Source organism: Scylla paramamosain, chromosome 15 (assembly GCF_035594125.1).
Source record: "Scylla paramamosain isolate STU-SP2022 chromosome 15, ASM3559412v1, whole genome shotgun sequence".
Lineage (NCBI taxonomy): Eukaryota > Metazoa > Arthropoda > Malacostraca > Decapoda > Portunidae > Scylla > Scylla paramamosain.
In genome coordinates this window covers 20,631,012-20,658,278 of record NC_087165.1, presented here as the reverse complement: position 1 = coordinate 20,658,278, position 27,267 = coordinate 20,631,012, and the positions used below count along the sequence as shown (strand labels likewise).

Genomic DNA, 27,267 nt, shown 5'->3' with positions numbered 1-27,267 from the left:
TGGATCGGTGGTTATATGTAGGAGAATCTGATAACGCCCTTAAACAGAGGCAGAACATTTGCGGTGTCATACATCCAACAATGAATAATGATTTGATATTTTGTCTTAAAAGTACGAACGTGTGCTAATGTCTTTAATAGACAATAACCCAATCTAAACTAAGTGTTTTTATACAATGCATAAAATATTATATGAAGAATTCATTATGACTCTATACAGAATAGACGCAGTAATCATGTTGTTAGTACCAAGTTATTGGAGCTTATTTGATGTATAGGGACGATGCGTGGATAAAAGTATGTGTTATAAAGGGACCGTCACGTATAAAATAAACCTGCTAATTGTGTACTTAACTTCTTATCATAATTATTACCATTATTCCAGTGTAACGAGCAAAGTAGGCAAAGAGATTAGTGGCCCGTAAAGTGGAAGCAAACAGGCGTCGCGCCAGGCCCAGTAGTCGTCACTCGCCAGGAATCATGATGGAGGCGGTGAAGGCGGCTGCCTCTGCCGGTTTGAGGCTCGCATGGACCGCCGTCACCTCACCAGCTGCACGTGTGGCCGCTGTACCGCGTCTGGCGAGGGCGTGCACTACAATTCCAAGCAAATATGATGGTAACTATTCTTGGTGGGGGTGTTATGTTATGAAATTAAACTTGTTGTGGTGTCCTGCCTTCACGTTGTGTTATGTGGTCCATCTAAGGCCAGTGTTATCCATCCAAGGCCAGTGTTATCCATCCCAGGCCAGTGTTATCCATCCCAGGCCAGTGTTATCCATCCCAGGCCAGTGTTATCCATCCTAGGCCAGTGTTATCCATCCCAGGCCAGTGGTATCCATAGACCAATATTATTCATCCTAGGCCAGTGTTATCCATCCTAGGCCAGTGTTATTCATCCCAGGCCAGTGGTATCCAATTCAAGCCTTTGAGTTAAAATCACAAATTTTCCCAGTTTACATTTTTTTTTTTTTGTTTTTGTCAATTAGATCATGACTCCCGTTTCTTGTGAATCTAAACCTGACCTATATCCTACTGGCCACCTAGTCAGCAACAAGTTTATTTGACTGCCTACCACACAGCTCAGTGGAGGTTAATGACCTATCTCCAACCATCTGGAAATTTAATTTTCTAATTTTTCCCCAACTTGTATATGTGATGTATAGTAAAACCTCCATAAGTTGACCTAATTGGAGCTCAGCCTTTGCGAACGTATCAAAATTCTGGGATAAAACAGAGATAACCTTAGTCTCATCTCCCAAAGTTAATATTTACATATCTAAATTAGGATTAAGGTTGTAGGATAACTTCCTCACTTTGCTCACAAAATCAAAACCTTTCATTCTGGTGATCTTGAGGTCACTAAAAAGAGATTTCCACAAAATTGAATTTTGTAAATTAAATAGAACTTTTACTATATCTCTATCAATTCTCCTGTTACTCTATCAGTTCCACTATTGCTGTGTTAGTTTCCATCTTATGTGTTATATATAAGTAGATTTCACTTTATGAACTATGTTTATTCTCTCTCTTGGTTAATTTACACATTAGTTAAATTTCTCAATGCTTCAAGGCACTAGGCATTACAATAAAGCATTAATGAATGCCTTGCATCCACAGAGCGTGATCCAGCCCCACTCTTCTTTGATCCAAATGTCCAAGAAATCCTCAAGAGAGTCACAGGTAGAAACTATGACAAGATATTTAGGCGCAGATATGATGAAAAAAGGCTAAGTCCTCCTAAATATGAGTTCCTGACAGATGAAGAACTTGGTGAGGTAAGAGACAATTGTCATTCATTTTTGTAGATTGACAATGTTTTCAAGGTAACATAGTCTTTACATGAAGCTTTTAGTGAGTGTTGTGATGGTGATTCAATGGTATTTAACTTTAGTAGTAGTGATATTTAGTATGTATGTGTGTGGGAAGGTTAGTATAGCTTGATGTGGCTGGCTTGAAAAGTCCGCACCAAGATTAGTTGGTCTTTGTAACATCTAACAGCAGGCATTGTTTTTCTTTGCATTTGTCTTTAGAAGGAGGCCAGGGGGAAGAGAAGACCTGGAAAGGTTCTCTTCAGACATGAGAAGGATGAACATTAGAAATCATCTAGAGAGAGAGAGAGAGAGAGAGAGAGACTTGAGCCATCTAACCTCATAAGGAAAAACAGTAATGGAATTATTACAATGATGAGGATAATGATTATGAATGCTTTCATCCTTGGCTTGTCTCCATATCTACAGGATAAATATCCTTTAATTAACAAGTGATAGTCTGTAGGAGTCATTATATGGCACCTGACATCAGGCATACCAATATGTGGTATGCTGGACACTAATATTTCCATAAATTTCATCCTGTGGTGCACTGTTTCATGCAGATTGTGCACCAGTACTTTCAAAATCCAGTTTACAGGTTAGGAAGTTTTAAATAAAGAAACCCATGAAATCGGAAAGTTTTGTTTACTGACGTCTACAATCTATTCATATTTTAATACCTGTTCAGCACAAATAGAATTCAGCAGTATTATGATTTTACCATTTAGTATTACCAGAAAGTTCAGTGGTGCATTTGCAACTGATGTGTAATATGTTCAGTTTATGATTTTTGTAATGTAATTATTACAAATTAATTATTATTATTATTATTATTATTATTATTATTATTATTATTATTATTCAGTTTATTAATGTGTCAGTCAGAGTGAAGTATTGAGCAAGGAATGATAATTGTAACTCGGATAGCTACAATTTAGTTAATTTATGGATTAATACTTTTAATTCCCTCAAGTTTGTATTAGTTTCTGTCAGTACACTGCAGTTCTTGCACACTCCATCTATAAGAGGCTCTTCTTTTGGACTTGCAGCACCCACCTTACTTTTGTATATCTTCTCCATCTCCTTTCTTCCTGTTCTCTCTGAGAGACTGGGGCTATCATTATCATCATCAGCTCATTTAACATGATTTTCTTCTACTGGGTTAGATGGTTTCAGGTGTTTGGAACAAAAGGTTATCTCCCCTGGACACCTTTCTCTGACAGGAATTAGATTTGATTTCACATGGCTGCTCATCAAAGTTATCACAGCCTCTCTCCCCAAGGTTAAGGTTCTCTTGCATGCATGTCATTTAAGAGTTTTGCTTGTATTTTTAGTGCACAGCTTGAAGCTTTATGCCATGGTATGTATGAATGATTTGAGGCTTACATCATTACTTCTGTGTCAGCTCAGGGAGGAGATGGAGAAGAAGGCTGAGACCCTCCTGCAGATGCCACCAGTTGTGAAGCAACGGGAACCAATCCTGGATGTGTTGTCCAGGGACCCAGCGCTCGTTGGGTTTGACACCTGCAGGTATATCTTCACCGACATCACTTATGGTGTGACGGACAGAGTGAGTTTATGCCATTGTGTGTAATGGTAGAGGGAAGGCTGCATGTCATATGTGATATACACACAGACCTGACTTTATAGTAGTATAGTTGTAGACAAAAGCTAAGTAACATTCTTCACTCACTTTCACATTTAGTATTTTTCCTGTCACAAGTCCAACAGTCTATCAATTCTTTTGTTTTGTTAGAAGATTGTTGGCAGACTAGAGGACTTAAATTTGAGGGGAAAGTGGAAGTGAGTGTAGAATGTTTCTTGACTTTTGATCATGACTATTATTTTCAGATCATTCCATTCATATATGAGGCATTGTGAGGCCAAATCTGATTTTTTAATTCTTCATTCTGAGAAAAAAAAACTAATTTGGAACAATTCAAACCATATCATGACTTCGTGTGGTATCAGTGTGTTGCATCAAACCAGTGCATCCTGCTTATGTAGCCTCAAACCAAAGCACAACCAGAACACATTTAATATATTGAAATGATGAGCAATCAATCTGGAAGCTCTAATAAATCTCAGCTTTAAAAGAAAGATGCTATTTCAGGGATCAAACTTGAGACCCAAGCATGAAAAGCCCAGCACAGTACTGATGAAGCAGTAAGGTGCATTCCATGCTCAAACAAGGTTGTGGGGCTTCCATGTGTTGATTACTACATGACTTTCCTCCTCTGCCTTAGATCAGTTGTTTAAGATTTTCCAAGTTTCCCATTTACTTTGAACAGATTATACTTCACATTTTGTTATGTCAATATGAGCAGACTGACTTATATTTCTTATTATGACATGAATAGTGAGGTGCATGATATGTGGATGAGTCTTAGCCTCTTCTCATCTCCATTCCATCATCAATCCAACATAATCTTCATTTCACTGACTTAGAAATGCATCTTCTTAAAACCCTCAGAAAAGATTCATAGTGGTGAGGGATGCTGATGGCACCTTGCGGCAGGCATCATGGGAGGAGAGGGACAGGATGAACCAGATCTACAATCCACAACCTGGCCGCAAGATAAGATCTCACAGAGTTTTTGAAGAGGAGAATCTGAAGGTGAGGAGGTGAAAGAGGAGGAGGAGGAAAAGGTGGAGAATGACTATGTAGAAGTCACGATCCAATACAACTACTGATTATGTTCATATAATTTATGACTTTTAAGAAACCTTGTTTAGTTACTGTTTTGATGTAGACATGGTGAGATTTGTTTTTAACTTGAGAAACATATTTACTTGATGTTTTAAGTTATAATGGTGATATAATAGTGGAACACATCTCGCCCCTTGTATAGGCTTTAATATAATAGTGGAACACATCTCGCCCCTTGTATAGGCTTTAATTAACACAAAACCCGGAGCACTCTGCAGCAGTCATAATTGTTAGATCAATAAGCAAAACATGCATGCATAACATAAGAAAATACAATACAATTCAGTGTACAGAATGCCTGAACCAAAAGGTATACTTGCATTTTAATTGGCCGCCACACTTGCCTGTCTGGCTGCTCACCTGGAGTGACTTTACTTGTTCTCACACCTCAAATCACTTAGTAAAACCGTGATACTTATTAAGGTACAGTGGTGCTAGACTCACAGTGGTAGTTCCCTTTATTACCTGTCAGTATTCATCTCTTTATTTTTTTATCACCACATATGGGAGAATAATATTGGTAGAAGTTAATCAGGTATACTCATGGATAATAGACAAATAACATATCCCACTCTTTTTCATTCAATTAATACGCTTTTTCAGTGTGAAGTCCTTCATTCTGCTAAGAATTTGTTAATTGTCAGATTTTTGTAAGATTGCCAGCAAATCAGAGGACTTTGAGATTGGGAAGGTGCAATTCACAACAGAATTGAATGCAGGGCACCTGACTTATGACCACACCTTTTTAACAAAATCATGAACCTTTAAGAGGATTGCAATAACATCAGGAAATATGGAAACTGCAAAAGACCAGTTGCTGCATACACAAGGCAGCTTCTTTCCCATGGAACAGAATCTTATCAGTATTACTTCTGTGATCATCCTTGGCCAACACTCAGGGAAGTGTAAAAAAAAAATTTTTTTTTTAACTCATAATGAAAAGAGAATAAAAGATTAATGTTGATTTTTCTGGGCTACAAAATTATATAAAATGTGCAAAAATAAATGCCTAAAATGTCATACTTGATTATAAGAAAAGTTGTATAGTGCTGAAAGAGTTAAAAAATGTTTAGTTAATGTGTTCTGGATGCAGTATTGTTACAAATTAGTTAGGTACTAAATAATTAACCTACTTGAGGAATATTTTTAATGCTGCATGTAATGTGTAGCTTTTGTATTTCATGAAATAAGAAAATGAACAGATTGCAAAAGAAAAGTTGAACTACAAAAGCAGAGAGAGAGAGAGAGAGAGAGAGAGATGGTGGAGAATGACTTGACTCTTGGTTTCACCTCCTGTGATGTTATAGTTAACCATAATTTTTCAGTGATACATTTTCTTGCAAATTCTGTATTTCATGGATGGAAAGATGAAATAAGAACTGTTGTTGGGATGAGCAACCAATAGAGTTGAATGGGTAAAATTGGTGGATGCTTTTGTTGTTTAGGTGGAATCATTGAGGAATCACTGAGGTTGATGTTGATAATGATACTAATGATGATTACACTCCCATGCAGAATGTGCTGGACAGGGAGGAGTACGAGTTTGTCCTGGACCTGGCCTGTGCACAGTTTGAACCAGACGACCCTGAGTACCAGCGGGTGACGGGACGAGTGTATGAGACATTGGAGGCACGGCGCTGCTACCAGATCCTGCACTCCACTCGTCACTATGGCCCACTCTGCTTCTATCTCACATGGAACAAGAAAATTGACAATTTGCTCACTACACTCATCCAGCAGGAGATGTGAGTGCAGGGCACATTTCTTCCCTCCTACAGCCTCACTACATTTTGTCATCATTTCCTTTGATATCCTTATTATCCCTTATGGAGTTGGACAACTAATGAGTGTCATACATTTTTTGCAGTTATAACAGTCTCTTCTTTGATGATCATCCTTCTCATGGTCTTGAGATTTACTTCAGTCTTCCTAATGGTCTCCTTCCATCTCCTTCCAACTTTGATGTTTTGAGTATATGACTCTCTTCCCACCTCTTGAATAGCCCATACCACTGCTGCACATTCATCACATTCTGCATTACACTTCATATAATTTTATATTTTACTCTTACCCTTATTGTAGCCTGCACACTGTTTGTCACTATGCCCAGTCTACTGCTATCTCATATGGAATAAGAAAATTTATATGTTTGCTCATTATAACATATTTACTCATTACACTTGGCCAGCACATGTGAGTACAGAACATACCTCTCCTCTCACAGCCACACTAGATAAGACTTACATCCAGACTTTGTTTCCCTCCTTCCCAATTTAGAGGTTTTTATATTTTTGCCTATTTAAGTGCTGAGAATTTCACTATCTTAATTTATTAATTTACTTGTATACTTATTTTTCCACTCATATTTTTTCTTATTCAGTGTCTACTTAATCTAACTTTCAAAAAGAAATTATGATAGTGGTAAAGAAAATATCATTTTTTAATGTTCCTTTATTCATGTCATAATGATGCACACTTGACACCACAGGTTGTCAGAAGGTGCAGACATTGTGCGCCTCTACTACCTCATTCATCCAGACAGCAAATCTGCTGGCCATCATGTGGATCTCAGTCTGCCCTTGGAAACAATTAAGGTGAGCCTCAACGAAAAGTCACTTTGTGGTACACTGCACTGCAGTGGATATACTTGTTTACATTAGGAGCACTGCAGAAATATTTGCTTAGAATAGAGATTTTTTTGCACTACAGAGATATTTAAGAGATGATAGTGTAGAAATGTGTCCAAAAGTCATGATTATAGAAAAAAAAATTGTCCTGCAATAATAGGGTTAAGAAACTACCCAAAATTACAAAATGAGACTGTTGTTGTCTGTGTTCATCTCTTGCTGCAAAAATATCCTTGAGCAATCCCCAGATTAAAGACTGCCCTGGTCTTCACTATACAGGCTATTATGGAGTGTCCCATGATTTCATCCTGAGTAACCTGTGGCTCTCTTAATGACCCCCAACAGCATCAGTACTGCATAACTGCATTTTTCCAGTAGCTTTTCCTAGCAGCAAGATGTTTAATTGTTATGATCACCTTCATTTTGGTGATAAGTGGGTAGCTCCTCTCTGTGTCCTTCTGTAAGGCTTCCCTCACTAGATCGGTGACAAAGAGAATACCTGGATGGTCTAAACAGTATCTGCTGATGAGTTCTGTGTCACTAAGTTCATCCAATACATCCTTACTGGATAAAAAAATTTGTGGACTGGAGATGTTGTGAAGCAGCCATCTTGGCTGCTGAATGATATTCAGGAACAAATTAACTGAGCTTTCACTGTGTATATATATATATATATATATATATATATATATATATATATATATATATATATATATATATATATATATATATATATATATATATATATATATATATATGAAGGAAGAAAATTTAAATTAAACATATGAGTAATAATATTTGCAGTTATAATTGGAGATTTAAGTGTATTATTCACTGTGAACACATTTATCATCCCAGAAACCTATATAGGCACAAGGCTACCATAGTCTCCTCTTGTGTTTTGGCTTTTCATTGTTTTGTAAGGTCCATAGAGGGGAATGAAGCTCAAAGATTATGACACTCTTCTGCTTTTAGGCATACATGGAACAGGACTCCCTCCAGCGGGCGAAGCTGCAGCTGGCCATTCAGGCCTACCAGGAAATAGTACAGCAGCGGCACCAGTGCCAGGAAGATGTCAAGGCGGCCCATGGATTATAGGCAGCAGGTAAATCTTTAGTGCTGGGGACTGATGCACTGATAGGGGACACAGTTATACTTTGTTTAATGTGGTGGAGATTTTATTAAGTCACAGTTTTCAACATATGAAAAAACTTTTCAGTACAGAATTATACATTTCACATGGTAGGCTGTTTGAAACTTCCTGCCTAGCATCATTAATATTAAGTTTACATGTCTTAAAATGTTAACTCTTGCTGACTAGGTTAGTTAAGAAAACTGTTAACATTTTAATTTTGTAATGTGCAAAGCAAGACTGTAAATAAACTGATGATAAGATGACCGTGCATAATTACCACATGGCGTTGTTGACCAATTTTGGTCAAATTTTTGCAATGCCATTGGACAGCAGAATTTCTTGTGGAGCAACTTTGTTGCAAGTTTCATGAATATAGTTTGAATCAAAGAAAGGTAGTCTTGTGTTAAAGTGCGAGAATAATGCAAGATGCTTTTATCACCATCACTTTGTTTAATATCCATTTTTTTCCCCAATGGGATTTGGACGGCCTATGAATCTCTATGGCTTTCGTAGTCATAAGTTGTGTTTCAAGCAATGTTTTCATGAAAAAACAAAACAAATTGATCTATTACAAAAAAGTATGCCTTTCAGCAGTGACAAATGTTGTACTTGTTGCTGTGATGTTCCTCTACTATTATGTGTACAGTTGTACTGATTGATGGTGTGGCACTTTAGAGCATTATGAATATGGTGACAGTGAGGCAGTGGAGAATGATGAGAAGGTGACGTGAATTATTACTAAATTGTTAATCAGTTAGAGGAAAAAATGGAGTGGTGAGATGGTAGGGAGAATAAGTAAATAGATGAGGCAGTGGGTAGAGATAGTAGTAATGTTCAGAAATCAGGTAATGTACTCACTTTCACTGTATTTACTGTTTTCTCTCAACATTATATCCATATGTATGGGCAAGTCTCCTTACAAAGCCTGGCAAGTGATAAGTCTTAGCAGATCAGAGGACTTTGTTAAAATTGAGGGAAAATACTAAACACCAGTCAGTCCAGTTTGTTACTGTTGTTCATGACTGTCCCCAGTGGTTTCATCTCACAGCCTCAGTAACTGTACCAACACTTGCCTTGCCCATACATCATAGGCCAGTGTTGTTTTGTCCATATTCATCCCTAGATATCCTATAATGATCAATTTGGAAAGTTGAGGTTTGAGGCCACAAGAATCAAACTGGGTGGTGGTATTTCAGTAAGTTGCATTCTCAGTGTGTCATGCCTTGTGCAGGTGTTGTTAGGTTTTAATTAAGAAGTTTCCTTGACAATTTTAGCCATTTGGAAGAAAAATAGTTATTAAAGTCATTCAAAACATGAAAATTCTGTAAAAGAAAAATAATCACTTTCATGCAGGGTATGGTTTTCTGAAAATTTATAAAAAAGGATGACTGGTACATGCACATGTATGGCAAGATTCTTGGCACCATTGAGCCACCAAATGCATGGCCCACCAAATGCATGGGCCATCTGCACATCAGTTTATAGAGTATGTTCCAAACCAGTAACTTTGAACATTACATTACAGTACAACTTTGTAACATTTGGAAAGAGACAAACCGTTCCCATTACCTCATTACCTTACTGAGAATCATGCATCTTGTTAACAAAGACATCTGTGGCTTCTCTATTGCATTAATAAATAACATTGAATTCATTATAAAATATATGATCATACAAGCTCATAGTCAAGCTTAAACATGGCAATGTGAAGGCAGAAAATGCTGCATTACAGAACTTGGGGAAAGTATTACCCACATGACACACACTTAGACTCTCTCTCTCTCTCTCTCTCTCTCTCTCTCTCTCTCTCTCTCTCTCTCTCTCTCTCTCTCTCTCTCTCTCTCTCTCTCTCTCTCTCTCTCTCTCTCTCTCTCTCACACACACACACACACACACACACACACACACACACACATAGATGTATATAAAAACACTCCTTATCTTAATGTATTGTTAACATTGGTGATAAATTAATAATACTAAACACCAGTCAGCACTGGAAAATAAGTCATTCAATCAGTGGAATGCTTGGCACCTACTCATCCTTACAAGCTATTATCAGTAATTACTACTGGTATTTATAAAGAAAAACCAGACACTACTTATTTTGAACAATTCCTTTCACTACATAACCTTTCACACAAAAACACTTATTGGGTCTGAGAGGATGATGTGCCAGCTTTAGAGGAAAAACTAAAAATAGTATGAGAGCACCATATGTCATGCAATTATGGTCCAGATTTTAAAAGTCTTGGTTCTCATAATGACCATTTTCAAAGGCCACAGAGATGATTAGTTGGGTCCTTATGGGTGTTTTTACCATTGATGTCAAGGCACCAAAAAAAAAAAAAAAAAAAAAAAAGGATATCAAAGCACCCTTGGCTACTATTGTCCATGTTAAACTTGTCCATGTCAAGTAGTCAAGATAAGATGTCAAAATTGAAAAGAATACGGACATAGCTATACATTTGTTAGTGTACTCAGCCTATGCTGTCATGTCCCACTCACACAGTGTTCAGCAATGCCTTGGTCAATTACTTTAGCACTAACCAGTATAATCCTCCTCCCACTTCACAATTACCTTTCAACACTCACACAACACACAGTTATGTATCAACAACTAATAGCACATAACATTAAGCACATTTGCTACCACCCTGGCTCATCTCCTCTGTATGATATATACAGGTAAAAAAAATAATACATCAGGTACTTTGCTACAATAAAAGTCCTACCAGTCCTATTATCTGAGCCATGCAAAACATGTAATGGACAGAATGTTAATTAAGTCTGGTTAGGCAAACAAGGGCTTGCATTATTAAATGCACTGGGACTTCATTAAGACTAGTATTTTCAAAAGCTAGAAATCATTAGTTTGGTTTTCATGAGTTGTTTTCCTTCTTGAACAGTAGTGACTATTATCTACTCATGAAATCATTTTTGAAAATCTCACTTGACTTTCACTTGAAAATGGATCCAGATCAAGTGGTACCATCCATATTTTGATCATATGATTTTTATATCTTAAAAAAAAAAAAAAAATGATACCTGCTTTTAAGTTGCAGCCATCAGTTGATTAACTTTTCATACTCGTACCCACTCTATTAAGTGCTTTCTCTTGACCCTAAGTCTTCTGATCTGTGGGTAATTTTCTTACACTAAATTTTTTATACTCATTTAAGATCTATGTTAAAATAATTGATTTGTGATTTTTTTTCCCACAGAATCCTTAATCTGAAACATAATTATATAGCAATATCATTTTGGCTACTTACATTTAAAAGTTAGAATCCCTCCAAAAAGTGTTGTGGTTACCTCATCACAGATGGGCCAAGTTCTATAGGGCAGTTAAATATTAATACAGCAATGCATTCAACATACATATTGTACTTTGAGGGTCTTGAACAGACAGGTGTGCATCCTAAATGTACATAGACTTAGTTCTTTGAAGTTTCCCTCGTGTAACAAACTATTTTACATTTTTGATGAAACATACAACTTAATTCACACAAATCTTGGTTGCATCACATGCTATACTCTTGATCTGAGAACTTCATGTCAAGTAACTGAACTTGGATGACCTAAATAATGGTGCAGAAATGGGCTTTGATGTATGACTGTGTGAAGTAAATACCAGAGTCCATCATAGAGATTTCTCCCTGTGTGATAGTAAAATCAATCAATTTCAGTCTGGGACCTACTGCAGGAGGAACTTGTGCATTACAAATGATAGCTGCTGGTTTTACTTGATGTTAAGATTTGAATGGAGCAGCCTGGTTTGGTGAAAGGAAGTGTGCTTGCCTCATGTCTGAGAGAGCCTGAGTTTGAATCCCAGGATGTGTGGAGACAATTTCTGTTTGTCTTACTTAACACTGTAGTCCCCTGTTCATCTTCCAGTGAGCAAGTATGGGACAGAGCTGAGTTTTGACTGCAACTTGGCAGGAATAGAAGGCTTTGTGTGTGTGTGTGTGTGTGTGTGTGTGTGTGTGTGTGTGTGTGTGTATATAAGCATATATATTTGTTGCAAGAGACTAGAAAGTCTGTGCCACACCCTGAGGAATAAAACACCTCAGCCTTTGTTGACTTATTGAAATTCTGACTTGTGAAATACCACTAAAAACTCTCGCAAACCCCTCCTGCAGTCTTGGGGTCTTCAGTTTCATTTCCTTTCAACCTCTAGAGCCTTCCCTTGCATCTTGTTCTGAAGATATGATGCTAAGAAAGGCTGCTGGTTTTGGTTCTGGTTGAAGTTTGGGAGATTTAGCTTTTGCAGTGATACCTCCCTAATCCAGACTTATTTAGTTTCTTTTTACAGTCTGATCTGATGTCTTGTTTCTCTCAAATGTAATTTAATTTTCCTTTCACTTTTTCTCTCTCCTTCCAAAAACTGTATGGTCTTCCTCTTTTCCATTATCCTTGTTATCAGTCCGTTCCCTTTCTCTTGAACCAAGCTGTTACAGGTAAAAGACTGATAACAAGGATAAGGGAATAGATGAAGACCAGAAGTTAAATATATCAATTACAATGATATATATATATATATATATATATATATATATATATATATATATATATATATATATATATATATATATATATATATATATAAAGATTGACAACACCAACACTGAAACAAAGAAATGCTATATAGTTTTAGCAAGAATAGAGAGAAAAAGTACTAGGAAAAGTGAGTGATATTTGAAAGAAACAAAGCATGTAGAAAAAAATAATAATAAAAAATAAATAAGAATTTTTACAAGACCACATGAGGAAGGTGGCATTGCAAATGCTAAACCTCCAGACTCAACCAGAACCAGCAGCAGCCCTTCGTATCACCATGTCATAAGCTATGCTGTAATTATTACTACCTAGGTTATGCCAAGTTTGTTTTAGCTTTGATGTGATTTAGTCATCATGGTACTGACCCAAAAAATTGCAGAAATCACCTTTTTTGCCCTTTTTTTTATTTAAAATATATATTTTATTGTTTTGCCTACTTGTGTGGAATTCTGAATGATAACTAATGAAGGTTTTGCTGTACTAAGGTACTTATAAGTTTACTAATTAATTTTTGAATTTATACCACTTTTATATCACCAGTTTCAAGGTTCTGTGATAGGATAGACAACCTGCCTACATAGTCCATAGCCAAGTTGAAAGAATACTGTCACTATTCACTGTGTGTAAGAGCCAGCTGTAAGGGATGGAGCATGAGGACTTTGTATCCTTTGAACTCTCTTCTGTTTTCATTACTTATGAGGCCAGGTGTGTTGTCTTGTCTGGGATACCTCGTTTAAAATAGGATCTCACCTAGCTATATAGATACATTGTGGGGCAGTCAAAAATTATTTGCTTAAATGAGAGCTAATAGTTAACCAATACTTCACAAAGAATGGATCCCTGCAGAGTAGAGAAATCTTTGTGGGTATCATTCATTGAGATGTTAATCTTACATAATGGATACTTCCACTTTCCAAGTAGCCTTCCTCTCCTTATTAAAACCTTCAATTTCATTCACCTCTTCCTTACAAACACTTCACACTTCATACTGTCAATATGGCCATACCATCTCAGTTTTTTTCATCCATTCCATTCCTTTACAAGTTTACAGTGATTGCACAGGTGATCATTCCATATATCCCTCTCAGGTAACTAATTTTTGCAGCACTGCCCTATTCAACTTCCATGTGTCTGATCCATATGTTGTTATTGGCAACAGAATACTATTGCTCAATTTCTTTATATCCATGAACTTGTTTCTCTTTCAGGATTCTTGGAGGTGATCCTGTAACACATATCTTTCACAGCCCTCTCTCTCTCATCTCTCCATTCACCTCATTTTGTGAGAGTAAAATATAAGTTTCACCGGAAATACTCAGTTTATTATAATTGACTTAAAAAAAACTGCATTGGTTTACATTGTTCTAGTTTGAATAGACATTTTTATAAATATCAATTTGTATATAAAAATGGTGTAATTGACAGTCTCCATCATTATGTAAACAGCTTTTATCACTACAAGAGGTTGAAGCTGAGAATCCTATTTCATACACACACACACTTGTCTGACATAGTGTATCCTTAACTGGTTGGGTTTCATAGGGTAACAGCAATTGCTTCACAAGAGGACTCTTGGGAAATAATCATGGATAATTGTGATCACAGCAAGCCCACATGATAAGAATTTACGTTTTGACCATATAGCAACGTGTGGAGCTTTATGATCAGTTGGACTAAACCTTAGGTCCCTGAACCCAAATTAAGTGACTCAGGTCCACTAAGAGCAGGGCACCAATAGATTATTATTATTCTAAGGATGCCTTTGCAGTCTAGGAATTAAAGTCAAATGGGAGTATCATTGGGATTAAAGCATCCCTGAGAGCCCCAGATGAGGCTACAGAGTGCTCCCCACAGCTGACCTGAATTCTGTGCCAGTGAACACTCATCCACAGAAACCCAACTGCCTCCAAGATGCAAATCAACACTGTATCTCTGAATCCCAGTCTCCAGCCCAGCATCATCCATAGATAGAATACAGAAGAGAGAAAGAATACAAAACAAACCTTGAGACTGTGTTGTTAGCACACATAAAGAATGGGAGTATGATGATGTGGCCCATTTTACTTGGTGATTTATTTCTTTGGCTGGAATGTTCCTTCTTGAACTTGAATATCTCATGGTGATGGACTGATGATGATGGTGATGATGATGATGATGATGATGATGATTATGATGATGATGCACAAAGTAAACAGTAATCTTAAATGTTACTGTGTGCTGGATAGTAAAATTCAGTTACCTTTGAGGCCAACTGTAAATACAGAAGATTAGGATACCTTTTTTTTTTATAATTATCCATAAAATACTTGAACAATTGACTTATTATGTTTTATATAGGTGTCCCAAGTAACTTTTTTGCATAACTGCTGTTTTGATTCGCATTTAATTTAGTTAATTTAATTTGTGAGAAAAAAAAAATTACTTCATAACTTGTTATTATGATCATCATCTTTAATGAAAATGAAGAGCTGTCAAAACAACAAAGGTTGGTGCAAGTCTTGAAATTGTTCAGACTCTGTGCAACAAACTATGTTGTAATAAATTTTATTGTGCCCAATAATTTAATCTGAAGAAAATTAAGTGCTATATGTGGTGTAATCAGAACGATAAAATGAGAGCAACACCAGTCAAAGTGGATTGTGTTAAAGGTGCTTATTAATTAACAACTGAATTGATAATGCTGTACTGCTTATGTTGAACAGGTTGGCTGAGGTATAACAAGACGTGCTGCACACCTCAACAGGTTGGTGAGGTTGTAGTAAAGGAATGAAATGACCATAAGAATGAAAGATAAATAGGACGACTCTCACTGCAAGATGAATACACATGTATACACCATGACAAGATTTTCTTGCAAGGATAAACAAAAATGGTTCAACAAGAGATAAATAATAGATATTATTATTTTTTGAGAAACATTTGTCCATGAAAAGTAAGATCTAGTAGTACAAAAGCCAATCACAATTGTCACCCAGTGGAAGTCAACAATTAAAACCCCTAATTCTGTCCACCGTAACCCAACCCGCCCCACCCTGGCCTGCCCCGCCCCACCCTACCCAGGTCCTCGCCTTGTCTAGGTGAGGTAGAGACGATGGTAGTCGTTGGCCCCAAAGGCTGCATTACACTTGGGACACTTCCTCTGTCTGGTCTCATATCGTGTCCGTAGGCAGTCAAAGCAGAATACATGGAAGCACTTAACTAGCACGGCATCCTTTCTTTTGACCTGCAAAAGAAATGGATACTGATTATGGAAGTCACAAGGCAAAGGGCTACTTTAAAAGATACCCATAACCAGAAAACATCAGTAAGCTCACCATTTACTCCTTTATGCTATTCAACCTTTATGCAATGGTCCCAAACTGGTGAGTCCAGCATTCATATAAAAAACTGTTTGCAGGTTACAGTTTATGTACACAAGATGCAGTGAAAATACCTGCATGGTGACAGTAATGTGACAAACTGGAAACAAACACACACTATCTGTAACTATTCTTGTAAAATCAATATTCAATGCAAGTGTGAAGGACTTCATTGTGTTTATTGGGAGTACAGCTTTTAAAGGGATTGAAAACTGCTCCACTTTCTCTTCCTTGAAACACACAATAGCACTGTGAAATGCTATCAAGAGAAGATTCTCATGTAGGCTTTCATACATTGGCATTCCACTGGCTTTCTCCTGGCATGTGGTTAACCATGATATTTACATACTCAATCTTGCTATAAGCTTGCTGCCAGATGCAAAAAATTGTACTGAATCTAGAGAAAGAAGAAAGTGTGTCTCTATCTCTCTCTAGAGAGAGAGGAAAGTCTCTCTCTCTCTCTAGAGAAAAGTCTCTCTCTTTCTCTCTCTCTCTAGAGAGAGAGAAAGTCTCTCTCTCTCTAGAGAGAGAGAGAGAGGAAAGAATGTCTCTCTCTCTCTAGAGAGAGAAGAAAGTGTCTCTCTCTCTCTAGAGAGAGAGAGGAAAGAGTCTCTCTCTCTCTCTAGACAGAGGAAAGCCACACCTCCTTTCTTAACCCAGTCCATCTCCACCTCCTTATTCTCACTCCCTCCTTGTTTCTACATTTCTCATACCCCCTCTCTATCTCCTCCATCTAAGCCCCCTCCCTCTCTCTCAGACATCACAAGTAGAGCAGGTCGAGGGTGGTGAGAGGTCATCATTCCCTTGGGTCTATGGATTAATTTCTGGAGAGAGAGAGAGAGAGAGAGAGAGAGAGAGAGAGAGAGAGAGAGAGAGTGTGTAGCTATAGGAGAGGGGGAATGGTAAATATGGGAGGGAAGTGGAGGTGTGAAGGGGGAGAGAAAGGAAACGGGCATAAAATACCTGTCACAGGCAGCTCTAGCCAATCACCGCTGCCATGGAAATGTTGTTGGAAATATAAGTATAAAACTGCTTTATCAAGTAGGGAACTGACTGTACAGTATGCAATATTTTATGAAGAAACACTCAAATATGAGCACTATGCATGGTCTACAAAAACACATCAGAAATTAAAATTTCTGGCAGAATGTAGTATCCACACCACTAATGCCAATGTTCCTATTGTAAGATGCAGTAGGAAATAGTGACTTGTCACTATTTCCTACTGCAGTAGGAAATAGCTGCTTGTCAACTCTGGTAGTGCATGGTTTCCACCCGAAAGTGGTGGAAAAGATGTTCAGTAAACTTTTGATATTATGATATAATCAACTATTTCAACAGATAAAGCTACTTCATTATTACCAAAACTTTGCTCCATGGCCATTATATTGAAATATGGTGGACTGATGTCATTATATAAGGGGAGCTACTCAGTAACACATATTCTGCAGTCACTAGTTTTACCAACTTTCCACCACACAATGAAAAATGGATCGAGTTTACTATATGCAATTATTGTTCAGGAGGTTTGTTACTTTTATCTTTCAATGATCAGTGAGCAAGACCTCTTTGACAGGCTAAAAGCATTAATTTCATCTCCAATGTTCATAATACTATGAGAATTTACTGTATTTAGTTAAGGAATTAATTGCAGAGAAATCCAAGAGACAGTAACATAATCCATCTCCTAAGGATGGGGAGGAGAAACTCGCATACCTTGCAAGATGGACACGTAAGAGTATCTTTGTAATCCCTGATCTCTTCCATTAACACTTCATCTGCTCGATCCACCATCTCAAACTTCTTGGCTCTTTCAACCTTCCGTCTCAAGCTGGCTACTTCCTCCTGTGGCAGGGAATAGGAATGAAATCAACAAGCAGGGTTTTAGCTTTAAGGTGTATCACAAGTCAAATAATATCATTCTCTGTATATCTTAAATCTTTCAATCTGTTAAAAATCCATTAGTCATTGGGTTTCTAAGGACATTCTTGACATATTGGGAGACTCTACAGAAGGAAAGTAAGTGTAAAAGATTACCCAACTTCTGATCATAAGTATACCATAATCCATCAAATAAGCATAAGACTAACCATTAAAACAAAATTTCTCCCATCCAGTCTATGATTATATGATTATATAAACCCATAGCTGTAGTCTCCTGCTGCACTCAGCCCTTTCCTTCCTACTGATTGCAAATACCTACTCAAGGAATCCATGTCACAGCTCCACAGATCTTATTGCATACATAAACAGATTCACACACACACATAGATACCTCTTCTCCCACCCTTAGCATTCAATACCAACAAACCTATTTCTTGCAAGTCTTTAAAACTACAGCTGAGAGAAAAACAAGTCTCAAATGCACCAATTGCAACTACCAAATATTCGTACTTTGTGGATGGCAGGACTGATGGAAGTTAATTATTGAAAGTCTCCAGGAACCAGTGACAAGACAATGTAGTGTCATGTGGGCTGAATGGTATAGTTGTGACAGAAATCAGTTAACCTGGAGCAATCATTTCCACAGTATTAAGCATTTTTCTCCAATCATAAGATGCCTGATCTGCTGACAGTCTCTCCAAAGAACCCGTTGACTGTCAACAGATCAGAGGACTTAAAGTTCAGTAAAATGACACAGTGAGTGAAAGTTAGTGTGGCAGCTAAACTTCTGATTGTACTTTAGTAATACTAATACATTCCAAACATTGTTACCTGGATTCTTCTGTACTTGAAGGCTTCCTGCTCCAGTGCCATGGTCTTCTCTGCCACCACTTGCTGTGCCTCCTTCATTTGGGCATGATATTTTTCTGTGAAGTACAAAACAATAAGAATGGAAATACAAAGCAATCACAACTGGCTACAAGAACCTTACTTTCTCTTAAATTATTAGAGTTTACATTGATATAGATTGACATGACTAACCCAAATGCAGCTTAAGGTCAGCTGCTGACTGGGCTGACTCAATGGCCTTGCGCTTGTGCATCTCAAGGGCCTGCTGGCGGAGGCTAAGTTCCTTCTCCACGGTGGTAAGATTGTTCTGTAGCAGCCGCTCCTTCTCCTCCAGCTTTCTTACTACTTGGTTCTGGGCCTCCACTTGTGTGGTGAGTGTGTTGGTCTGTCAGGAGTGAAAACAAGGATTACCAAATGATCAAAACTAAGGGGATTTTCTGGATGAAGAAAGCAGAAATTAAAAAGAAAACACAGTATCCCATGCACCTTCCTGCATATGATATTTCATCTTTCTATCTTGCCCATCTCACTCAAAAATTTCTTGACTTGCTTTACTACCACCCTCCTCAAGCCTATCTATGTAACAGGCTGATGTTCCTACAAAGACTGGTGGCCAAGACAAGGTGGCTATGAAAATGCATACAAATACTTCCAAAGACTAAACTAAATTCCATCTTAGCTTCTAGACAGGACAGATCCTCATTTGCAGGAAGATCAGTTGCTCAAGCATACTTGTAAAAACTACACAATCTCTCATCAATATTATTCATGATTGTCTCACTTTCCTCTTCATTAATGTCCCAGTCCCCTCACATCATCCTTTTCAGCTAGCTGTCTTCTACATTATAAAGAGACCAGATGCATACATTTAAGGCCTCCTGCCAATAGTTACAGAGAAACAGCCACAACATGCAAGATGCTGGATGTTGCATCTGTGTGTGCAAAGACTTAACTGCTCTTGTGCCCATGCACTTGAATCTTTCAAGTTTTCCAACATCTTGTTACGACTAAAGAGTCACTCTCAAACTAAATTTCTCTGTGCTGTATATCTCTCACCTAACTTCTGACCATAAGAAATTCTTTGACTACTTAATTTCCAAAGTGGAGCACATTCTGTCTCTCCTCTCTTTTATGGAGATCTCTATTCTTGGAGACTTCAATGTTCAGTTCACCACCAGCTTTGGCTTTCCTCTCCCTTCACTGACCATTCTGGTGAACTAGCCTTAAACTTTGCTATCCTACTCGTATTCCTGACCGTCTTGGAGATATGCCCAACATCCTTGACTTTTTCCTAATCTCTGATCCTTCTGCTTATGCTGGCACCCTAGCTTCTCCATTTGGCTCCTCCAATCACAATCTCATATCTGTATCTTGTCCTATCACTCCAATTCCTCCGGATCCCCTAAAGCGGAGGTGCCTCTGGCGTTTTACCTCTGCTAGTTGGGGTGACCTGAAGAGGTATTTTGCTGATTTTCCTTGGAATGAATACTTCTTCTGTGTCAGAGACCTGTCTCTGTGTGCCAGGCACATAACAGAGGTGACAGTGTCTGGCATGGAGCCGTACATTCCTCACTCTTATTCTTGACTTCAAACCTTACAAACCTGGGTTTAACACAGCCTATTCTCATGCTATACATGATAAAGAGGTGGCCTACAAAAGATACTTGAACCTTCCATCATCAGAATCTCATGTTCTTTATATTTCTGGCCCAGAACCATGCCAAGCCTGTTCTTCAACTAGCCAAAACTCCTTCATTAATAAAAAGTGTCCAATTCTTTCAAGACCTAACTCCCATTGTGACTTCTGGCATCTAGCCAAAAACATTTCCAATAACTCTACTACTACTTCTTTCTCTCCTTTATTTCAACCAGATGGCACCACTGCTATCACATCTATCTCTGAAACTGAACTCTGCACTCAGACCTTTACTAAAAACTCAACCTTGTTCCTCCCTCTCCTCCACCTTCTGACTATTTTATGCAATTAAAATTCCTTGCAATGACATTTTCCATGCCCTCGCTAGCCTAAACCTTCCTAAGGCTTGTGGACCTGACTACCCTCCTACAGCTTCTATCTCTCTCTCTGTAACTTCATCTCAAGTTTTCTTTCTGACCATTCTATTGCTACTGTGGTAGACAGTCACTGTTCTCCTAAATCTATTAACAGTGGTGTTCCTCATTGTTCTGTCCTGTCACTCACTCTCTTCCTATTATTCATCAATGATCTTGTAAACCAAACTTCTTGACCTATCCACTCCTATGCTGATGATACCACCCTGCACTTTTTCACATCTTTTTGTAGACATCCGGCCCCGCAGGGAAGCCATAGGATGCCTGACTTCTGATATCTGTAAAATTTGATTCTGATTGGAGCAGAGCAAATTTAGTATTGTTTAATGTCTCAAAAACTCAATATCTCCATCTATCAACTCGACACAACCTTCCAGATAACTATCCCCTCTTCTTCAAGAGGTTCCACTCATACTGCTCTTCTACACAGGGTGGAATCAAAAGCTTTTCATCTCATCAACTCCTCTCCTTAAACTGACTGTCTTCAGCCTTTCTCATCAAAAGAGAACACACACTCACTCTCCCTCCATGTGAGCTGTCACTATCCCCTCTTGAGTTCTGCTCTCCACTCTACCTGTTCCTGTAGTACATTCCGCTCCTCATTGGCTAGCTGGTGGATCTGGTTGGACTTGATCCGTTCTGACATGAGCTTGAAGTTGGCGTCATCCTTCTCCCGCAGCTGCTGGATGAGGCGGATGTTCTGCTCCTGCATGTCCTCAAAGGCCTGCCCAGTCACCTCCATCTCATTGAGTAAGGTTTCTTCCTCCTGCAGGTATTGAGGAGCCCTCTTCAGCAGGCCACCAGAGAACATAAAACTCACTTGAAGTTGTGTTGTGGTGATGTGGTAAAATCATCATTTTAATGCAAATACCTGTGACTGCTTTTTAACTTGCTTTGTGACATCCTCAACTTAACAAATGTTACTTTAATCACATGTTAATCTGTTGGATTCTGTGCACCACATCACCACACACACATGAACACACACTACATCTGATTGTGTGTGTGTGTGAATGTCAATTTAAATTTAACAAACTATTTCACTTAATAATTAAATAAATTTCTTTTTTTTTGCCACGAGTTTGTTATCCTAAATTTTTATCAAAGAGCAGCATACATGTATATATGATGAAAAGCAGGACACAATCATGCAGACAGTATATCACCATCTCTGCCACTCCACAACTCATTCCCTCTGCCTTACTAGATAGAACATCTATGCACACCTTCACTACTTTAACTCCACTCTTCACTAATGTCACTAATGATGCCTCAATCCATGACCTTTGACCTTCACTACCTACATACACATTTCACTTGCATGTACCATTACTAAAACTAGTATGTTATCCCATGTCATTTTTTCCCCTCTATACATCCTGTCCTTCCTCTCAGGTTCCCAAATTTCCTCCCTAGTAAAGATCTCTCACTAGTCTCACCTTACAAGCTTACAGGGTTGCAAAGTATGAGGCCAAGATATTTAGGGCTAAAAGCACTTCATCATCTGCTTCTAACATCATTTCTGTATTTTCTTAAAATTTTATTCAAATGCAGGTTCCCCTGGTGATTCAGAGCTAGGATGGTGCCTCCTAATAAAGAACTTATTTTGACATTTGAGGAACCATTATCCTAAATTACTGACCTAAGATCTTGACCAGGACTCAAACCCATGTGCATGATGGTGCCTCTGTACTATGTGGATCTATGAAAATCACTACTTTGACAGTTTTCAATAACTATCACTAAGGTTCTGAATGCCTTATAAGTAAAACGTAAAAACTAAATTGTGTACATATGTGTATTTAACTTTTTGTATGCGTTTGTATTTTTACGGGACCGAATCATGATCATTACATCTAAATTTTACAAATATAATTTCTTTTTAAATTTACCATTTACACACACCACCTCCTCTGGTAATGCATTCACTAGTTTATTACTCCGCTGGAAAACTGTAGCTGTATGTGTGTGTGTGTGTACAGTGTTAAGTGTCACATTATCAGGTGTGGCAAACAAGCTAGTCACAGTATTATGATTCAGAAGTGCAGCTCTAATCCTGACCTGCTTCTGCACAGCCACCTGTCTCTGCAGCTGGTGCACAGACTCCTCCAACTGCTTGATCTTCCGGATGGCCTCCTCATCAGCAAGCTTCTTCCTCTCCTCCCGTTTGCTTTCCTGCAGCTTTTTGACCTGATAAGGGAAACATAACTGAATGAGTGAGTCAAATACTGAAGGCTGTGCTGTGGTGGTGTTACTGAGATAAAAAATTATAAAACACTGTTACATAAAAAGTATATAAGTTACCTATACATTCTTTTAAATTATGTGAGAATAAAATGTTTAAAAAATTCCATGAATGTATTCACTGTGACTGATCTTTTGCTAGCATTATACAAACAAAAGGAGGGTTCCTTCAAGCAGTTTTGCTGAACTACATAATTTTATGACATACTATGACATCAAATAATAACTAACTTTATGAAAATAATGCATAAAATAATAAACATAACCACACCCATAAATGCCTAAACTATTGCTGAGATTATTGAGGCAAAAATAATAATCCCAGCAACAGCAGGAGCAGAAGTAGCAGCATCTCTCACCTGTGCCTTGAGCTCCTCCACCTCCTGCCGTGCCTTCTTCTCAGCAGCCATTAGCTGCACCTTGTCCCTCTGCTCCTTACCAACACCCTTGTACATGTCCAGCAGCAACTTTAGCTCCCGATAATCATTCACAGCCTTCCTGATGGAGACACAACGAAGTGTTAAGACAAGAGGCAGACAAGGCATGTTAGGTAAGGTCCCTCACCAAAGCAGAACAATCATGAATACAATATAGTTGAGATGATGATTCTGTTCCAAGGAATCTAGCTAACACACACACACACACACACACACACACAGGAAACAAAAACCAACTCAATATGCTGTTTTTATAAAGTAAATTATGAGAAATTCCAAAAAGTTGGCTGAGTTCTGGAAAATCACCAGAGATTCACTTCTTTTCACCCCCACACAAAATGATGTCAAAGAAAACAAGAGAAATAAAAAGAAGCTCAGATCAAAATGGGACTCAATGAAGAAATAATTATATATATATATATATATATATATATATATATATATATATATATATATATATATATATATATATATATATATATATATATATATATATATATATATATATATATATTTTTTTTTTTTTTTTCCCACACATTGAAGTCAAGAGGAGAAAAAAATAGAAGTTATAGTTGAAAAGGATATACTGAAAAGACAATAACAACAAAGATGTTACATACTTGTGTTCAGACTTTAAGTTACGGATGATTTCACTCTCTCTTGAGTCCTTCGCAGGCGGAGCAGCTCCTCCCTGCTTCCCACTTCCTCCTTCCTTCCCGTCCTTGCCCTCCTTCTTCACTTCCTTCTTGATCTTATCATCCTTTTTCTCTCCTCCCTCTTCATTATCCTGGTTAAAAATACAAAAAATATAAACAATCCAGGAATCTTCTTGTTCCTCAAACTGAAGAAATACTGAAAGAAAAAGTAAAGTGGAGCAAGGCTCACATTCATAATTATCTCACATTTTCCTACAATGTAAAGTGTAAAAGAGGGAGATTTAATTCTATTCATAGCCTAAAAGTTTGGATCAATGAATTTGCATAGATGTAGCATGGATGCAAGAGTAGATGGTGGGTGAATGTTCAGCACTCAGACATTGTTGTGTGCAGCAAGATAATGTAATATAAAATGAAGAAAGTAGTAAGAACGAATGAGAAAAGAATAATGAAAGAGGGGGTGAGACAGATGAGAAGAGAGACAAGCTGTGCACAAGACTTAGACATGCCCTGATCCCATACATAATGAAACTCTCCTCCTGGGACACCTTGAATATATATATATATATATATATATATATATATATATATATATATATATATATATATATATATATATATATATATATATATATATATATATATATATATATATATATATATATATATATATATCAGCAATGGCAATGAGACTCCAAAATCCATTAACAAAACTCACATTTCCAGATAACTGCACAATATCCATGAAATGAAGAGGAAAAGTAAAGGAGACTAACAGTTGGTAACAAAGCTTGAAAGAGTATAAGAGAGGAGGAAATTCATGGTGAATAAGTGAAGAAGAATTATCCTTCATCCTAAAAGGGTGCAGGAGATAAAGGGTATTCCTTACGAAAAGAGACTGAAGCTATTAAATTTACATTCCTTGGAGAAACATAGGTTAAGAGAGGACCTGATAAAAATGGTATAGGGGGCTATAACAAGGGGGAATGAAAGCAAAATTTTCAGAATTAGTAATCAGGATAGAACAAGAAATAACTTGTTCAAGCTTGAAAAATTTAGGTTCAAGACAAGAAATAGGAAGCAAGTGGTTCTCAAATAGAGAGGTAAATGAATGGAATGGACTCAGTAATCAGCTTGTTAGAGCAGAATCATTAGGGAGCTTTAAAAGATTAAACAAACTTATGATAGGTGGAAATAAATAGATATGTTTCATACAGGGATTGGCACATGTAGGTCTGATGGCTTCTTGCAGCTTTCCTTATTATCTTATGTTCTCATGTTCAATAGCCCTCACTGGAGCCTGTTTTAAGTTATGGAAGAGGAACAAAGGCATCATCTGAGAATACAGACCTTCGCTTCCTCATCTCCCTCTTCCTTTTTCACATCTGCTCCCTCTGATGCCTTGTCTTCCCCTCCAGCTCCTCCCCCTCCTGCTGGAGTGGAGGACTGCTGGGTAGATGTTGGGGGCCCTGAAGAATCACATGACTCACTTCCTTCCTCCTTCACCATCTGAAAACAATATCTTATTTGAAAACAAATATTCCTTCTGCTAGATATGAGAGATGGGAAAAGAAAAAAAAAAAAAAAAAAAAAAAAAAAAAAAAAAAACTCTGCTCTCTTTTTAATTAACATCCCAGGCTGCAATTGTGAGTGTGGAGTAATCCTTATTTTCAGGTTATGTGTAGAATATTCCCTACCTGCTCCTTGCTCCCATCACCACGGTCGCTGCTCACACTGTCCTGACGCTCACTGACACTAGCACTTCTCTGTCTGGCTGCCAACTTCTGGTGCAGGTCCTCCACTTCTCTCTTAAGCTGGACAAGTAAGCAAGAGTATCATCAGTCAATTGTTCAGTGCTTTTTTCCAAATAAATTAATGTAACTTACCAGGGTCTTAAGAGCTTTTTTTCAGCCAAGGATCAGGCAAAATTACAGAAAGACCTCTGTACTCTTAGCCAGAAATGTACGTGTGATTCAGTGGAAAATTATGGTGGTTTGGCCACAGATGAATAATTACAGAAACTGCAAAATCTGGAGAGACTCACAAGCTGTTTTATCCCATAAAGTAAGAAGTTAAATGAAATGATGATATTAAGGAGACACAATAAAGCAAAAAACATGAAATATAATAAAGAAAATGAAGACAAGTTGAATAATGCCAAGAACAAAGAAATGGACTCACCTTGATCCCCTCAGCCGCTGCCTCCTTGTATTTGCGTTTGTACCGGTGGATCTCACCCTTAAGCTGCGTGATGTGATTCTGCAGGGAGGTGATGAGGTGGCGCATCTCTCGATTGATGGGTCCTGTCTGCTCATTGGCTGCCAGGTTCTGTTCAAACTCAATCCTTAACATCTCATACTCCTTGCGCACCTGAGCCTGCATGTCCTCCAGCTGGATCACCTCAGCACGCAACTTCTTTTGAATGGTTAGTTCCTCACTCTGGGAAAGGAAGGAGAGGTTGAATGGAGGTGTTGCTGTGTGTGTGTGTGTGTGTAAAGACAGACAAAAAATGAAGAGGTGAGGCATACACACTGAAATATAGAAAAAAGAAACAAACCCAAACAAAACTCAGATGATAAATCAAGTATGCACACATAAAACACATGGTAAATCAAATGCACTCACTCACTCACACACACACACACACACACACACACACACACACACACACACACACACACACACACACACACACACACACACACACAGGAGGCATCTAAATTTAGACAATAAGAGCTTTACCCACTTAAGTACAATGATGCCTACGTAGGTGTCATGAAGCGCCAGTGGGATGTACAATGATGCCCATGTAGGCATTATGGTTGGATTTTATTTTAGTTGTTGAGTGATCCTGTATCCTGTCTTGACTTGTCTTGACAGTTTCTCTATTATGTCCTTGAGATTCCAGAGCTCCTCCCACCCTTCC

General features: G+C 37.9%; 2 protein-coding genes across 3 annotated transcripts in view; one reads left to right on the top strand and one right to left on the bottom strand.

The window, feature by feature from the left end:
• The first annotated feature begins 442 nt into the window (after positions 1–442).
• On the top strand, positions 443–14,154 carry LOC135107626 (small ribosomal subunit protein mS22-like). 2 transcript variants are annotated; one of them, XM_064017685.1, is made up of 8 exons: positions 443–615; positions 1,617–1,774; positions 3,216–3,380; positions 4,284–4,427; positions 6,036–6,265; positions 7,009–7,114; positions 8,123–8,252; positions 14,051–14,154. In XM_064017685.1, the coding sequence occupies exons 1-7, from the start codon at positions 480–482 to the stop codon at positions 8,243–8,245; spliced, it is 1,062 nt and encodes a 353-aa protein (XP_063873755.1). In that variant the 5' UTR covers positions 443–479; the 3' UTR covers positions 8,246–8,252; positions 14,051–14,154. The 2 variants fall into 2 exon arrangements, with proteins under 2 accessions (XP_063873755.1, XP_063873754.1); XM_064017684.1 differs by lacking the exon at positions 14,051–14,154 and having other exon boundaries at positions 444–615; positions 8,123–8,542.
• LOC135107624 (E3 ubiquitin-protein ligase Bre1-like) overlaps positions 14,143–27,267 on the bottom strand; it is a 22,255-nt gene continuing 9,130 nt past the window's right edge. The window contains 11 exon segments of the mRNA XM_064017683.1: positions 14,143–16,065; positions 17,918–18,046; positions 18,917–19,011; positions 19,127–19,319; positions 21,579–21,791; positions 23,066–23,194; positions 23,608–23,746; positions 24,306–24,472; positions 25,692–25,850; positions 26,039–26,155; positions 26,523–26,780. Of these exon segments, the coding sequence (XP_063873753.1) occupies positions 15,916–16,065; positions 17,918–18,046; positions 18,917–19,011; positions 19,127–19,319; positions 21,579–21,791; positions 23,066–23,194; positions 23,608–23,746; positions 24,306–24,472; positions 25,692–25,850; positions 26,039–26,155; positions 26,523–26,780 (1,749 nt within the window). The 3' untranslated portion in view covers positions 14,143–15,915.

Bases quoted from the DNA above. Each gene is read 5' to 3' on its own strand.
- LOC135107626 (XM_064017685.1), top strand. From the start codon at position 480: ATGATGGAGGCGGTGAAGGCGGCTGCCTCTGCCGGTTTGAGGCTCGCA. The intron at 3,381-4,283 runs GTGAGTTTATGC...TAAAACCCTCAG, and splicing joins CTTATGGTGTGACGGACAGA to AAAAGATTCATAGTGGTGAG. The intron at 6,266-7,008 runs GTGAGTGCAGGG...TTGACACCACAG, and splicing joins ACACTCATCCAGCAGGAGAT to GTTGTCAGAAGGTGCAGACA.